At 33.3% G+C, this 15,465-nt stretch overlaps 1 protein-coding gene across 2 annotated transcripts; it reads left to right on the plus strand.

Moving 5' to 3' along the window:
* The first annotated feature begins 5,800 nt into the window (after positions 1 to 5,800).
* LOC127084017 (uncharacterized) lies at positions 5,801 to 14,104 on the plus strand. Of its 2 annotated transcripts, XM_051024384.1 has the most exons (11): positions 5,801 to 6,141; positions 6,433 to 6,475; positions 7,154 to 7,207; positions 7,883 to 7,946; positions 8,939 to 8,995; positions 9,204 to 9,310; positions 9,421 to 9,459; positions 10,477 to 10,565; positions 10,662 to 10,740; positions 13,392 to 13,439; positions 13,564 to 14,104. In XM_051024384.1, the coding sequence occupies exons 1-11, from the start codon at positions 5,954 to 5,956 to the stop codon at positions 13,642 to 13,644; spliced, it is 849 nt and encodes a 282-aa protein (XP_050880341.1). In that variant the 5' UTR covers positions 5,801 to 5,953; the 3' UTR covers positions 13,645 to 14,104. The 2 variants fall into 2 exon arrangements, with proteins under 2 accessions (XP_050880341.1, XP_050880342.1); XM_051024385.1 differs by lacking the exons at positions 5,801 to 6,141; positions 6,433 to 6,475 and adding an exon at positions 6,507 to 6,917.
* The last annotated feature ends 1,361 nt before the right edge of the window (positions 14,105 to 15,465 follow it).

Genomic DNA, 15,465 nt, shown 5'->3' on the forward strand with positions numbered 1-15,465 from the left:
AAAATAAAAAAATGAAAACAAAATAAAGGAATAAAATGGTGATAATGGGCCGGATGGGGGTGCTGGTAGCGCGCGCTGGAAAGCCCAGCCCAGCATGGTGTCCAGCGTGAAAGAGTGCATTTAAATAAATTATGTAACTACACATCAACTGGTCATGCTGTGTTTTAGTCACAAAAGACAAAAAAGAAGCGAACAACCAGGATGGGAAGGCAGGGGCGCGATCAGCCGACCCTCATGCAGCCACGTGGCCCCTCTCCCATGCAACGTGAAAACATAAGAAAAATGCAGCATGAAATCGTGAAACGCAACATATTTCGTTCATTTTCCAGCCAACATAACTCAAGCTACAATGCTCCAAACGAGATGATATATAAAGCAAACTTCAAGTATGGAACATGTAGAACAGAATGGTGCTTTATTTCATGAAAAATAGTGATCTTAGCATGGTGAAAAGTGAACAACAAGGGGGCTTCATGCACCCAGATTCAACAAAAATAAATGTTACAAAATCCAACTTAAAAGCAATGTCTCATAGTGAGGGCTTCATAAACAAACATGGTATATTGTTAACATGGAAAATAAGCATGGCATGGCATGGTATAAATGAAAAAATAACATGGAGTATGGATGGTAAGCATGGAAATAGAAATGAACAAGCATGGAATAAAATGAACAAGGCCATGGAAGAGAATGGGTTAGAGCTTACCTAGTGGATGTAAGGTCCACTGCCCCTTGATGTTGGAGAGGATGGAAGAAAAATGGAAGCTCGTGCTTGTGAAATGGAAGAGGAATGCAAAATGAAATGAAAATGAAGCTTGCCTTTGCTTGCCTTGCCCTAAAGTTCTGCAGCCACTATCCTCCAAGTTAGGGTTTTGAAGTCTTAAATATGTAGGGTTTGAAGTGTGTAAATGGGTTGAAATGTGACTTGGATTCATGAGCAAAAAGTGAAAAAAGTGAGGTGGTATTAAGAAATCCAATTGCGGCAAAGCTTAAGTGAGTTGACAACAAAAGTATATAAAGCAAATGGCCAAATGAGGAAATGCAAGGGCTGGTTGGTTTATGCAGCATGGCATGGAAATAAGTCCAACAGGGTGACTTTAAGACTTTATAACTTGATGAATACATGACCAAATGACAAGGCAATGCAAACAGTAGAAAGAGGGTATGGATCTTAACATCTTTCATGTTGAACACAAGTTGAAATGATGAGTGGAGAGAGGTGAAAAATGGCCATAAAGTTCAGGTTCCATAGCTGCAAAATGGTTGGGCCAGTTTGACCTAAATGCTGTCAAAAAATTCAGTCTATGATACCAACTTTAGATGAGTGTATCTTCTAAACCAATGATCCTAATGGGGTGGTTCCAAAAATGTGTGAAAAAGGGCATAGCAAGGTACACCTGTCATGAAGAAAGTATTTTCAAAAGATTCCTTGAAGTGCAAGAAAACTGGCCCATAAGTCTTGATAAATCTTGCAGATTTTGGACTTAGAAAATTTTCTAAGTGTCCTAAAATAATATCTCACTTTGACCAAGCATAACTTTCTCAATTTTAATCCAAATGAAACAAACTTTATATCTCTAGAAAGCTTGGAACAAGAGGAACAACTTTCATGTTGGAGAAATTTCAAATGAAGCTTGCATCTTGATGGAATATAGGCTTAAAGTGGGTGCAAAAACCATAAAAACTTGCCTTAAATGGAAAGTCAACTATTTCTAAATTTGGTAACTTTTCCAACTCCTGATTAAATGATGAATCCATGGTCCAACCTTGATCAAATTTCACATGTAGGCTTCCTTAGGCATGAATTTTGAGATTCCACTTTCAAAATGTCAGGAGTTGATTTTTTTGGCCCCACAGTTGACTTTTCCCAAACTGTCTGATTCCCGATTCCATTGATCAATTGAAGCACCTCTGGCTCAAATAAATAGCTGATTTTTTGCATGTAGACCCTTGTGGACATATGGAGGGCCATGGGAATGAGTTTCACCCAAGGAATAAGAAATAAACCGATTTTATACCAAACCCTAGTTTTAGGGCAAACTGATTAGGAACTGATTGCACTGATTGCCGATGGATCTTTGTGAGATGATTATGAATCTTCCTAGGCCAAGATGCCTCTCTAATCATGACATGAATGAGCCCCTCTACTTCCAATCAAACATTTCCTGTTGCAGATGGCCATGGAACCCTAATCTTCTGATTAAGTGCAGATGCACACTCTGAGAGCTCTGAATCTTCCACTGATGAACTAAGGACCATAATAAGACATATGGAACCCCTTGAGACTTGTATGCTTAGAAAATGAAGTCCAAATCTCAATTTTTGCTTTGTGTGGGCTCCTTCTGGTAAGGAATGATCAATCAAACCATGATTTCCCAAGTCACTGATGCAATATGCAATGAGTATGACCTAGTATGATGCTAATGCAATGTGAAACAATACCCCATGCTTCCATGAAAAATGAAGGGTAAATTTTGGGGTATTACACCCATCCTGCGTAACAAGATAAATGTCTATGGGCCCAATATTGAACTGGACAAGGATGACACAGTCTATGCCTTGTGTTCAATATAGACATAAGGGCAAACGGGTAATTGTACACATAAGTATTATCATAAAAGGATTTGTCAGATCACATGACATTTTTGTGTCTTGGGTAGCAGTGATGTGTTGCTAGATACCGCTCACTGTTTATTATGTTAAATACGTGATTTAATATAATTGCCAATGTCGCGAAAACCTACAGGGTCACACACAAAAGGACGAATTGATGAGAGATAAAGTAACTAAGAAATACCGTAATGTACGTTGCATTTAAGTGAATTGTAGAACATCGTAAGGTACGGTGTACTTAAGTAGAATACGAAATATGGTAAGGTACCAGGCGCTTAAGTGATTTTGGCATATTATAAGATATGGGCCACATACACTTGAGTGAGCTTTTTAGCTTGCATCCCACACAAATGGTTATATAAATAGAACCCTTGTGTAGAAGCATTTGAGAAGTTGCAATTTCGTTTCTCTCTCTCTTTCACTCAAAGCCTTCATTCGTAGCAGCTAGCACTGAGATTGAAGGAATCCGTTCGTGTGGACTGAGTAGAGGTGTTGTCACCGTTCAACGTTCATGATCGTTCCGTAGATCTGCATCAAAGGTTACAATCGCCACAAGAGGTAATGATTCTATCACTGATCATGCCCATTCGTAAGGATCACTAAAGGAGAAATTTTTAAATTCCGATGCGTTTTGGATCGCTCTTCTCCATCAAAAGATCCTCGTATATTTTCATTGGTTCTTTGATTTTGTCATCCAACATAATTTTACCTTATTCTATAGCCTTTTGTTGTATTTTTAAAACAAATACTCCTTTCGTTCCATAATGAGTGACCCATTTAGAATAAAAGAGTGTCCCAAAATAAATGACCCATTTAATTTTTCAATGCATTTTTTCCAATTTTACCCTCTAATTAATATTACTTTCATCATTTTCAATACATGATAAGGATAATTTAGTAAAAATATCATTCTTTTTCTTTCATTTATTCTTTTTTTTTAACTGTGTGAAATTGTCAACTGGATCACTCATTATAGGACGAATGTAGTACATGAATAACTGTGATTACCAAATGTATTTGTAGTTTACAACACTTATCTCTATGATTTTTTCAAGAGAAGGGACTTTATTACCTTCACTCAAAAGTATTTATTGATCTTTCAACAAAATATAAAAAAATTAATTATCCCTATTAATATCAAAAGCATATTTTTTTTATAAAATTCAAAATGGCATTTAGCTAAGTGGATTTGAAACTATGTAATTTATAAGATGACCCATGTTTTATCTCAACCAAATTAACACCTCGATAACTCAATTAATTGCCAAAATCATCTAATATATCTTCGTTTAAAAAAACATTTTAAAAGAATTTTCATTTTAAAAGTAGTAACTAATGTAAATATATCTCTAGTTAAAGATTTCATTTAAAAAAATTGTCATTAGCCATATCTCCACCTTCAATTTGATATATGGACATGTTCCACTGTTGATTCTGTTGATTCTCATGCTTCACCAATAAAATTATTAAACTTTGATCCTTTTGGGTAAATCGATGTACGTAATATAATTTGGGAATGCATATTAGAAATGAGATATATTTTCATACCCTACATTGAAATTGTGTATATTTAAAATTCTTTCCACGTCATTTCTCAACACTCTGTCTCCCCTTCCCCTAAATTATGCCTAACTTGGTGAAGAAGATTGTCAATATTATGGTTCCTATTTGCCATAATGGCATGCTTAGGGCCGAAATAGTGTCTTTGAGGATATCCTTGAGGTATATTGTTATATGCATTGGGATTAGTAAAATCGATTTGTGCCTTTAGGACATTAGGAATCCGACCCATACGAGTGGTCAATGTTTGATATGTTGTAGTGAATTTTTCTATGATTGGATTAATTATCGTAAGCATTTATTTGTTTGATTATTATATTCATCATTTTATGTATACTATCATCCATTTGTTGTCTCAGGGGCTATAGTATAATGTTAGTAATTGAATGAATCATATTGTTATTCGTAGAGATTTGTAAGAATAAGTTGTTGCTTGTCTTATGCGATTGAAGCATAATTCTCATATAGTCATATGAGCAACTAAAATATTTGCAACTAAAATATTTGTAGCTATAGGGGCAATGCAAGTGAATTGCAGTGGAGGTATAAAATATCTTGTCAATCCATATAGAGGCCAATTAGCTATTGTCCTTTGAACACGAAAAGTCCTCGTAGGACTAGTATTTATTTGAGTGATAACATGCAATGAAGTTAAATTATAGTTAGGAATTTCACCATCATTACACATATCAATTTCTTTTATGTTTAAATTGACATCGTTTTTTAAATTATTAACACGATTGATATTTCTTCTCTCATACATGGCTATTATACACTGCTCTTAAAGATTTAAAAATTAAGCTACAAAACTTTGGCACAACTATCTCAAACTATGTTCCATTGGACGTGTCAATTTGTTGTTTGTAAAAAAATTCACTTTCAATAAATAAGCTAAACATATCAAAATATGATTTGAGTTAGATCTTATTGAGTTATTAGTTGATAGATTTACGTGTTCAAAGTTCCACATAATGTTTAAATGACTAGTCTTGACCTGTTTCTGAACGAAGTACAAGAATTACAAAGTAAAAAGGAAAAATAGTAACACATAGTAAAAAAAGATCTCGATGATATATATATATATATATATATATATATATAGATGATTCACTTCTCCGTATAAAAAATTAAGATTGTTGTCCTCTTCGCGTGCATATGTGTAATACATATTTTTTAAATATAAAATGAAATTTCTATAACAATGGTGTTTTTGGTCTAATAATTAAAAAAACGAAAGAAAACAACTCCTTCATTTAATGGATGCCGCATGACAAACAACTGTTGTCAAACTTCTTTCTCAAGTTTCATCCCTTAATTGTTTGCTAGCTTTTGTCTTAAATTCATAACTTGTTTCTACCAATTTGAAACACTCAAACCTTTTATTCTTTAAGTGAATTAAGTTATGCTATTCTTCAAGACAACTCATTTCAAATAAGAGATTTTATATTTTACGTACAACAGAAGTTAAAATAATTCTTTTAAATCGAAAAGATAATTAAGAAGAAATTTTTACCATGTAATTAAAATACTATTGGTTTAGGAGGGAAATTAATTAGGGGATCTAATATAATCTTAAGCAAAAAAATAATAAAAATAAAAATAAAAGTAATATAAATCATTTTTGTAGAGAAGTAAAAAAAAAAAGAACGCATTGGCCTGTACCCACAGAACGAGTAAGATTTGTTCCTTCCATGTACGTTCTCCACCCCGTGTTCGTCACTCAACTAACCATGAGATTCCGATAGTCGTTTTTCTCGTTTTCACTTTTCATCCTTCAACAATGGCGTTGGTAGCTCTTCAACGCACCTTGCTCACGCTCTTCACCGTTGTTGTACTTTCACCGTCTCTGAGCTTCGCAACACCTACATCAGCTTGCCAGTTCACTTTTCGCGACGGAAACAAACTTTACAATTATACCCTTTATTCTCCCATTCGTAACTTCCCTCACGGCATTCTCAGCGAAGACGGGTCCACCTCTCTCTCTATCTCTACTTCCTGATCTAGGATTTTTCATTTATTTAATTTCATTATTCTTTTGGTTTATTCGATTTCGTCATTATTCATTGATTCAACTATAGAAACATTTCTAGGATTATTCAATTGATGTTATAACGGGAATTTCGTGTTTGGAATTCTGTGTATCGACTCTGATTGGTCCCCTATATCACGAATTGAAAAAGGAATTTACTGTAAAAATTGTGTCAATTATGTGTTTCTCACAGAAATTTTCATTTTTTTTTGTTTTTCTCTGTGTTTTAGGTTTTACAAAGTGTCAGTGAACCAGACCACCATTTGGTTTCAGGTTGGCTCCATCAGGTCACGCTTATTTCTTTGATTTCTGATTAGTAACACTTCGGTTGATTAGCAATAATAATAATTTTTTAGCTGCAATCTTTCATAAACCTGCAAAGCACAGATACAACACCGACACGGGTAATAATTTGAAAATATAAATAAGTTGAACCTAATCACAACGGACAAGGACACACTTTTGGGCTCTTTATAAGAAGAAACTTGTTTTATATTGGTGCTTAGATGACTAAGGTCCAGTTTGGATTTGCTTATAGTTCATGAGAGAAGCTAAGTTAAAAATAAGTTTATAGGTCTTCATTTACCAAGAAAAGTCCATATAAACTTGTAGGTGCTTGTGGAGAAGTTAGATGGGAAAGCTTTTAAAAAATTTAGATGAAGAAGCTAGTTTTAACTCATATGAGAAGCTATTTTTGAAAAAACTTGAAGTTATTGTAAGGTTCTTTTCATCTTTCTTTCTCCCAAGTGTTTATAGAAAGTTTATCCATATTTGTTCTATATTAGTTTTTTTTAAAATGTGTAAGTTGAAGTTCTTTGGTATATGATGACTAGCGATATATAGATGGGCTTTCAAAGCACATAATTTGCTTTTACATGCAATGATAGCGTTAATGCAGCTTCATGCCAGATTGATCTATAATTGAATTTTGTGTATTGGTTGTTTGAGCAGCTTTGCGATGGAATGATTTTCAATCATGACCCTCCAACATGTGCCGACTGCTGGGTAAATGAGTCTCTTTTCTGCAAAGCTGTTTTCTTTTTATTAATCAAGTACCCTCTATAATAATCAAGGTTCTGCTTTACTATTAAACCTGTAATGGATAGATATGACACATGGTGATAGTTTATAACTAATTCTATATTGGATAAAATTCTTGATGTTATGGGAATTTCAGATTTATATATGCTACATGTAACATACTGAGAATAGTTTCAGAAAGAGCTTATTGATGATAAACCCCATTGTGTATATGAAGCTTATTGATGATAAACCCCCGTTGTGTATATGAAGCTTAACACATCCACACTCTCACAGATATACACTTAGACCAGAAACCCATCGAACAGAAGTTAAGGTGTGTATATAGATTAACCATGAATCAAGCATGATATGTCATCAATAACGACATAATGTACTAGTGCATTATAGATGGTCCAAAAATTAAGCTGATTGACAATTCTATTTGGTTTAGATTACTATTAAATTAACAATTAATTGATCTAGGTGCGTGGTTCCTGTTTATATAAGTAATGCTACTAGTACATATATCAGTGATAAATAGCAGCGGGGATAATATTGGATGGAATTTTAAAGCTGCTCAAAGATTCTACCGCAATATTTTTATCCCATAATTTTACTAAACTTTCTACATGTCTTATCGCTGTATGTATGCTTTAGGACTGTGGAGGGCCAAAACGTTGTGGGATGGAGTGCAGCGCACTTGTGTCAAACAACATTGGAGGTATAATTCCCAACACTTCTGTTTTCTCCCATTTACTTGCACATGCAAAATTGTGTCTAGTGTATACTGATTTTTGCTTGTGGTAGCTATGACAAATGCAAACAGTTTGGTTGATTAGTTGTTGTAACTTACAATTGTAGCCAGTTACATACTATGAATGGAATAAGATGGTTTAGTGGCTGTGAATCATGGGCATGAAATTTCGGATGTTCCGAGAATTGCTTCACTCATAAGCATTCTTTTTAGATCACCGTTAAAGAAAAGTAAAATTCAGATCATTTTGCTTATAGTTTCTGTTGCTAGCAGAACCTCCAAGTGACTGATCCTCTTTCACAGTAAAAATTAGATTCTAATGCTGCATCTATAAAAAAGGGTGTTTGAAGTAATTTTTACGTACTTAAAAGGCATTTTATTTATGCAAGTGCAACATAATGGCTTTACTGATTTTTGTAGCTCCTTTATCTTTTATAGAATATAATCATCTGACCTTTTCCTTGATGCAAGTTTTATTTCATTTTTATGTTGTATTTCCCACCCCTCCATCTGTGTTTCCTTTTTCTACACTGATTTTGTCATATGAAGAACCTACAGTCTAGCATATTTTTATATGTAACAACTACTAGGCTGTCTGCTTTTGTGTTTCTTTTATGCTCTTGTACTCATTAAAACATCCCAAGAAGTGTTTTTATACTTCATACACAAAGTAAGAAGGTCTTTTCATTATTAGCACTGTTTCAGCTTGCGGATAATGAAATTATTAGAGGAGTATTACATATTTAAAATAATGTTTTCTTAAAGAGTCTGTTTTAAGTTCTAAACACCGAGTCTCGTTCACCATCAATTGGGCAGAGCTGTAGTTCAAAGAAATATGAACTTGGAACAACATGCTAACTTTCTAATAAGTAAACAATACTCAACTAAAGTCAAATTTTATGTATTTCTCAGAGTGAAGTTTATGAGGGAATGGTCATCTAACAGAGTGATAACTGCAGGTTATCATGTATGTTCAGCCATAGGACATGGCCCAACATTTGACATTGATGTTATTGGTAAGACCAATTCAATTATCTGTTTATGGTTTTTGATTTGTTTCAATCATTGTTTTCTTTTATTAATTTTCAGTTCTCCATTTTCGCTCAAACTTGTGTTGCTTGTATGTCAAGTTATGCATTATTTGGGTCAACTGATTTTGAGTAATGCTTCTAATATGAAATTAAATAGAGTATCTGTATGGTTGTAATGCTACTCTGATGGCAGATAAGAAAAGTCCCCACACTGGTATTATTGTGAAAATGTCAAGCGGCAGCCTCAAGTACAACTGTTCTCTGGCTGTGTCTGTGCTTTGTAATCTAAATGGAGTACAGGTTTTTAATTCTTTCCGTTCCTCCCATGTTTTTAATTGATTAAACGGGATATTATAGAACCAATACTGGTTGATTTATTCATATTTTCATTACAAAACTTCTGCTTACAGGGACCTCAAACCCTGGAGAGATCGGGGGATTGTAATTATGTGAGTACTTCTAATCAAGATTTTTTTATTTATTTCCTTGCATATTGTTTGTTATTTTGTGTAGATTCCAGATGTCCTGCTTTAGTTATTTTATCCTCAATTCTTATGCAGTATGTTTCTTAATTTGTGAACTTAAAAAATTGTAAATCAGTGACATTTGTTGAAAATATTGGAAATTTTGTACTTGGATTGTTGAATTGAAAATAATTGAATTTATCAGCTATTTCTTACTCATTTAGATTACTTGTGAAAGCTTCATAGTATTATCAACATGACATTGATGTCCATATTCCATTAGTTAGCGTGGTATATGCTCTGGTCTTGGCTTCCTTTTATTTACTATTGTCAGTTTAGTATTCTTTAAGCATCCTATTATACTTTCTCTTTTCTTGAAAATAGTTTAGCATTTCGAACTTAAAAAGTAATGAGGAAAAATCTCCCCACCAGCTTCTCTTTTCTCATTGTTGCAAAGACATTTTTGTCTGTATTCTCGTGTTTATTAATCTCCGTATTCAACTATTCATGTTGATTGATGTTTTCATTGTAAAATAAAAAATCCCGAGTTATTAATTAATAGACAAAAGTGCACTTTTAAAGCTTTAGATGTTGCATAGGTATGTCAAGAAGATTGTCTGTTTTTACAGAATTGCTGTGCAGAGCTATGGTGGTAATTGCTATCAAGCTCTCAGCACTAATATGCAACACAATGAGTCTTTTCTTATGTCATCAAACAATTTTTTCTCAAAACGAAGAAAATTAAACACGAGTTATATCATTTATTCCTCCCTCTGCATCATCAATACACATTCCACTGTTGTTCAAAATGAAAAAGACTAGACAGAAGTTATATCATTTATTCCCCCTCGCATCTATATACATTTTTATGTATATGATAATAAGAATGTTGACTAGGAAAAAAATGAAAACAGAAGGGGAAAATGAAGTTGATGATGATGTGATTTTAAAACTGAACACAGTTAATTGTTACTATCTTTTGTAACCCTGTTTCCTAAGCAGGCTACAGAGCTAAAGCATCCATCTGGTTGTGCTATGATTGTAAATGTCCACGGGAGTGGATGGGGGTGGTTTGGCACTTTACTTATTATGTAAGCATTTTACTGTCTTGCTCGACACTTTGAATCTTGTAAGGGATTCTAATTTGGCTAAATTACTAATATTTGTTTCATCTTATCTCATTCCAGTCTTCTGTGCCTTTTTGCTGCGTACCTACTGGCTGGTATAGTTTATCGATATTTCGTCCTCAAGATTCGCGGTATAGAAGTATGTTCTCACCTTTCCGTCTTGTGTTCATGTTTTTTTTTCTCTTCTGGTAGGGGTATATATGCCTGTTCTATTTGTGTCATTTAGGTTGTGTGAATTGTCTATTTCAGAATTTTTTCTTAGTGTTTGGATGAAGGAAATCCAAATTCAAGGGAATTTGAAATTCAGCTCTTCGTTTTCAAAATTCATTGTTTGTATAAAGCAATTGAATTTCTTAATTTTCAAAATTCTTTTATTAAATTTTTTCTCTCACAATTTCTTTTATTTTTTGAAAGTAATTAGTTTAAATTTGTTCTGGCCTAATTGCTTTTACTTTTTGAGGTAATTAATTTAAAATAAAAGAAATATTTTTTCTTCTCTAATACAACTTCTTTTATTTTTAAGATTATACCTTTTTTTATCTAGAGAAATCTAATGAAAATTGTAATAGTTTTTTAAAAGTTGCATAAAGATCATATAAAATTTAAGATGTCCTTGTTGTTAAAGCCAGGTCATCACATTTCCCCCTCCTCCTCTCTGCAAGTGAATTTTTATACTATGTGTTGGCCTCTAGCCAAAAAAAACAAAACATAAATTGAAGATTACACATTTATTGTAAAATAAGTTAAATTAATAAAAAAATATGACTTATAACAACAACATAATATTCAAACACAAGAAATGTAGCAAAATTAAAACTTGTATTACAAAAATCCTAAGTATACACAAATATATACTAAGTATCTAATATTTTTATAGAGGCAAAGAAGAAATTCAAGGACCATTTGATCCAAGATAAACCGCATAACATATCCATCGTCAACTTGAACATAAAAAAGCTGAGAAGAAATTCAAAGAATATATCAAAAATGGTATCTGGCACTACATCCTAACAAGTAAAAACTGGCTAACTTATAGCTCAAAAATCAAACATGTTATATTGGTCTCAAGAAATAGAAGCCAGTAGATAATTCTTTCCACTAAAAGCTTTGAGAATTGCTATTTTGTTTGGGTTTTCAGTCAACCAATTGATTACTTTATAGCCTAGGTGTCATCAGTAATTATCTCCATTTCATTCAACACTTCTTGCATATTTTTTTGAGCATTTCCTTCCATCTTTTTTTTTACTAACTAGTACAAATTCTTTCAATGATTTAGTCACTTCTCTCATAGAGTTGATCATCCCCTCTTTATCTACCTTTGTTAGCACGAGTGCATTGTACTTGTTACGGAACTTAGTTCATCTAAATCAATATACATACCAGAACCTTTTCATCTACGTTTGCTTCTTTGCTCATGACATCATTCACATCAAATACATGTTCTACTTGAACTTCGCTTGCTCTATCTTTAGCACATATATTTACAGTGCTATCCCAATTTGGAATGACCTTAAATCCAAATCGTTTGGCTTCTTCATGAGACTTCAAAACTACTATACTCTTTAACAAGTTGGTGTATAACTCAAAAAAACAAGATTAGTTGCAGTCTTATGAGTTTCTTGTTCTCTGTGGGTGGCAGAAGCTATGAAGGAAGCTAATTCAGAAGCAAATCGATACATTGCAGTTGCAGCAACAACAAAATATGAATGTTAGAGGAAGTAGTGAAGTGAGATCAGAGAATGGAAGAAGTGAGATGAAAATAAAACAACACTTTAATAATGAAGCAGCAATCTAAAGAGATTGAAAAGCAATCTAAATTAATAATCTAGTTAAAGAAGTGAGACGAACCCAATCATATTGAACACCAACACAAAATAACACAAAATAACATCTATGAGCATGAAAAGATTGAACACCAATACAACACCAGTTGCGATTCTGAATTCATAGGAGAGAGTACATATAACCTACATATCATAACAGTGGTTAACATCACTCATGCATATTGTGATCAAGATTCAGATTTGAGAGGAAAAGCCATACAATTATCGAGTTCGGGATAAATCATAACTTGCAAGTTTAGGACGATTCTTCAACAAATAGATGGTATGGGGAATTGGAAAACTAGAGTTTGAAGATCATAAGATGGAAAAAGGATAGAACTTACTAGAGATAGAGTTCCGAGAGCGAGCGGTTCTCACAGCGAATTTCACAATTCTCTCATTTGAGGTGGAATTGTAAATTCCCTCTAATTGGTCAATGAGAAATACCCATTAAAATTCCATCATTTTAAAAATTCTCTCACTCTTTAATCCAAACAAAGGATTTTAACACTAATCATTTTAATTCCCTCAAAAATTACTTTCCCTCAAGAGACAACTTTACCCCAATATCCCACATTCATGTCTTTTTTATTTCTTTTTATATCCTCAGAGAATGAATAAAAGAGTATGTACCCCAATTCTTCTCACAACCTATATTCAAAGCATCAATAAGGTATCCGAAACCTATTGGTTGGTGTTTTCTTGTAAAAAATTTAAGATTTTGGAGATTACTTCATTGATACGTATCTAGGAGTATCATACATGTATTGGTATTGGATATTCGGATATTCAATACTTTTTTGCAATTTTGGTTGGAAATTGATTCTCAATTAATTTTGTTTATCATGTTATATACTCTTACCCCATGCCAATCCTTCAGTAACTTTTTGAGTGCGCTAAAGCAATCTTTTGTAGGATTTTTTGTCAAATAGGACTGAGATGTGTTTTCATTGACCCTGTTTTTCAGGTCATCCCTAACTTGGACTTCTGGATCAGCTTGCCTAAGAGAATACAGGTATTCTTCCTCTTGAGCACTTCAAATTCAGTATTTCCAATCTAGTAGCAAAGGAAATACGTGTTTAAGAAAGTCGGGAGTTGAATACTTTGTATAACCTTTGTTCTCTGCTGTGTCTTTGTAGAGCCAATGCTCATCTTTGGTTAGAAAGTTTAAGGGGCCGTCCGAAGGTCACCGGAGCTCCTATTCTGCTGTAAACTTCTGAGATGCACGTGGTGAGTTAATTATCGATTATCTCAGACAATAGACAGGCATGCTGCAGAAAACTAAAACTCAGATGCTCTACTGGTCATCTCTGATGCTTCTTTGATACAGAACCTTCTGCAGAAATTTGTAATTCCTGTCTATTCTCCTTCCATGAATTTAGTATTTCACATTCTTTATTTATCTCTGAAAGAAAATGAGGAGGACGAGAAGAGAAAGAAAAATATAAAACAAGAAAGTGTAGTATGATTCTCATGGGAAAAATTGCATTATACTGGAGTTAATCCAATAATTTTGGTTGACATTTGTTAGCTGATAATCAGGTAGTAGAGTTAAGGGAACTTATTTTCTTGTAACATGTGTGTTACCTTGACTTTTGTTTTGTTTTAAATCTTGGTATTCGGCCTTGTGACCGACTAATCCAACGGGTACCTTGACCATTAATTCATTATTGTTTTCTACTTTCAAGTTTCATTCACTTTTTCTCCCTTGCTAAATCATATTTCCGTTTCTAGTTAATTCACATATATGGTAGTTTTCTACAAACCAGATTTCATCTTTGCTTTGAGATTGCGCCACTTTGAAGGATGAGTATATTAGAATCCAATTGAGTTTTGGTCTAATGATGGGACTGAATAGTTGGTCCACCATGAACTAAAAACTTATTTATGCTATGCAATTACATAATCCACTTTCAAAGCAAACTTACCCGTTTACTGCTCGATTTCTTGTCTATTAGGTGGGGTTGATACTTTATAATAAAAACTGAATCAAACATATGTATAATGTATGATTCTACACCGTGGCAGCAAAAAGGTATGTTTTTGGCAAAAGGGGATATAACTTTCTTTGGAGAATTTAACTTGCAACCCCCATTTATATCTTTACACATTAAAAATTTCAAAATTGGCTTTGATTAAAAATTGAATTAAATTTCCATTCAAAAATTTTCGTAGACAAAATCAAAATTTTTGATACAAATAAATTTTTCGATAGCGTATTGTAAATTTTCGGTATATCGAAATTTTTTGAAATTTTTGGTAAGTTGGAAATTGCAATCAAAGTGAAATTTTCGATAGTGTTATTTGTTTGAAATTTTAAACGTTCAGGATTTTGTCGACAATTTTGGGTAGCTGTGATTGCATCGACAGTTTTTCCTCAATTTTTGATTAAGGCAGAAGTGTTCTTCAACAGAGATTCACCTCCTGTAGAGTTCCGACTTTCGAATGACACCATATCTCTCGTCGGTATGCGTTCAAGTTGAATGAATTGTTGCCTAATATTGAAAACAGAAAGGTGAGAAAGACCGAATTTCAGGAAGATTGGATTGATATTAACAGAAGGGTAAAATACAACCTTATTGAGTTGAAGACTGATGAAGATATGAAGGATATGTGGAGATCATTTTGTCTTAGGTTAACAAATGGTCTGATCGAGTTAGAGATTAATGAAGATGATGAAACATACATAATCATTTGATAGTGTCTAGGTTTTTTTTTTTTTTTTAAGTTATGTAATCAATTATCAAATGTTAGTTTATGTTGATATTGCTTAAATGGAAGATCACGAATATTATCTAATAAAAAAGTTTTTGATGAAGTTACTCTGAAACCACCAATCGATACTCGTAAATGGTATATTTGAAATTGGTCGTGGGATACTTTGAACATATTCATACTGTTGCAGACATCTCTTAGGAAATTCTCTAGCAACCATAGTCTCCCGCTGCATAGAACCTGAATATAATGAAGATTTCTCAAATTCACGGTGGATTCTATGATCAATGTATGGTGTCCAGATGACATCATCTACAATCAACGCA

The sequence above is a fragment of the Lathyrus oleraceus genome, chromosome 5 (assembly GCF_024323335.1).
Source record: "Lathyrus oleraceus cultivar Zhongwan6 chromosome 5, CAAS_Psat_ZW6_1.0, whole genome shotgun sequence".
NCBI classification, from domain to species: domain Eukaryota; kingdom Viridiplantae; phylum Streptophyta; class Magnoliopsida; order Fabales; family Fabaceae; genus Lathyrus; species Lathyrus oleraceus.

Coding starts and splice junctions, on each gene's coding strand:
- LOC127084017 (XM_051024384.1), top strand. CDS start 5,954: ATGGCGTTGGTAGCTCTTCAACGCACCTTGCTCACGCTCTTCACCGTT. Junction 7,947..8,938: donor TGTGTCAAACAACATTGGAG/GTATAATTCCCA, acceptor TGATAACTGCAG/GTTATCATGTATGTTCAGCC. Junction 10,566..10,661: donor TTTGGCACTTTACTTATTAT/GTAAGCATTTTA, acceptor ATCTCATTCCAG/TCTTCTGTGCCTTTTTGCTG.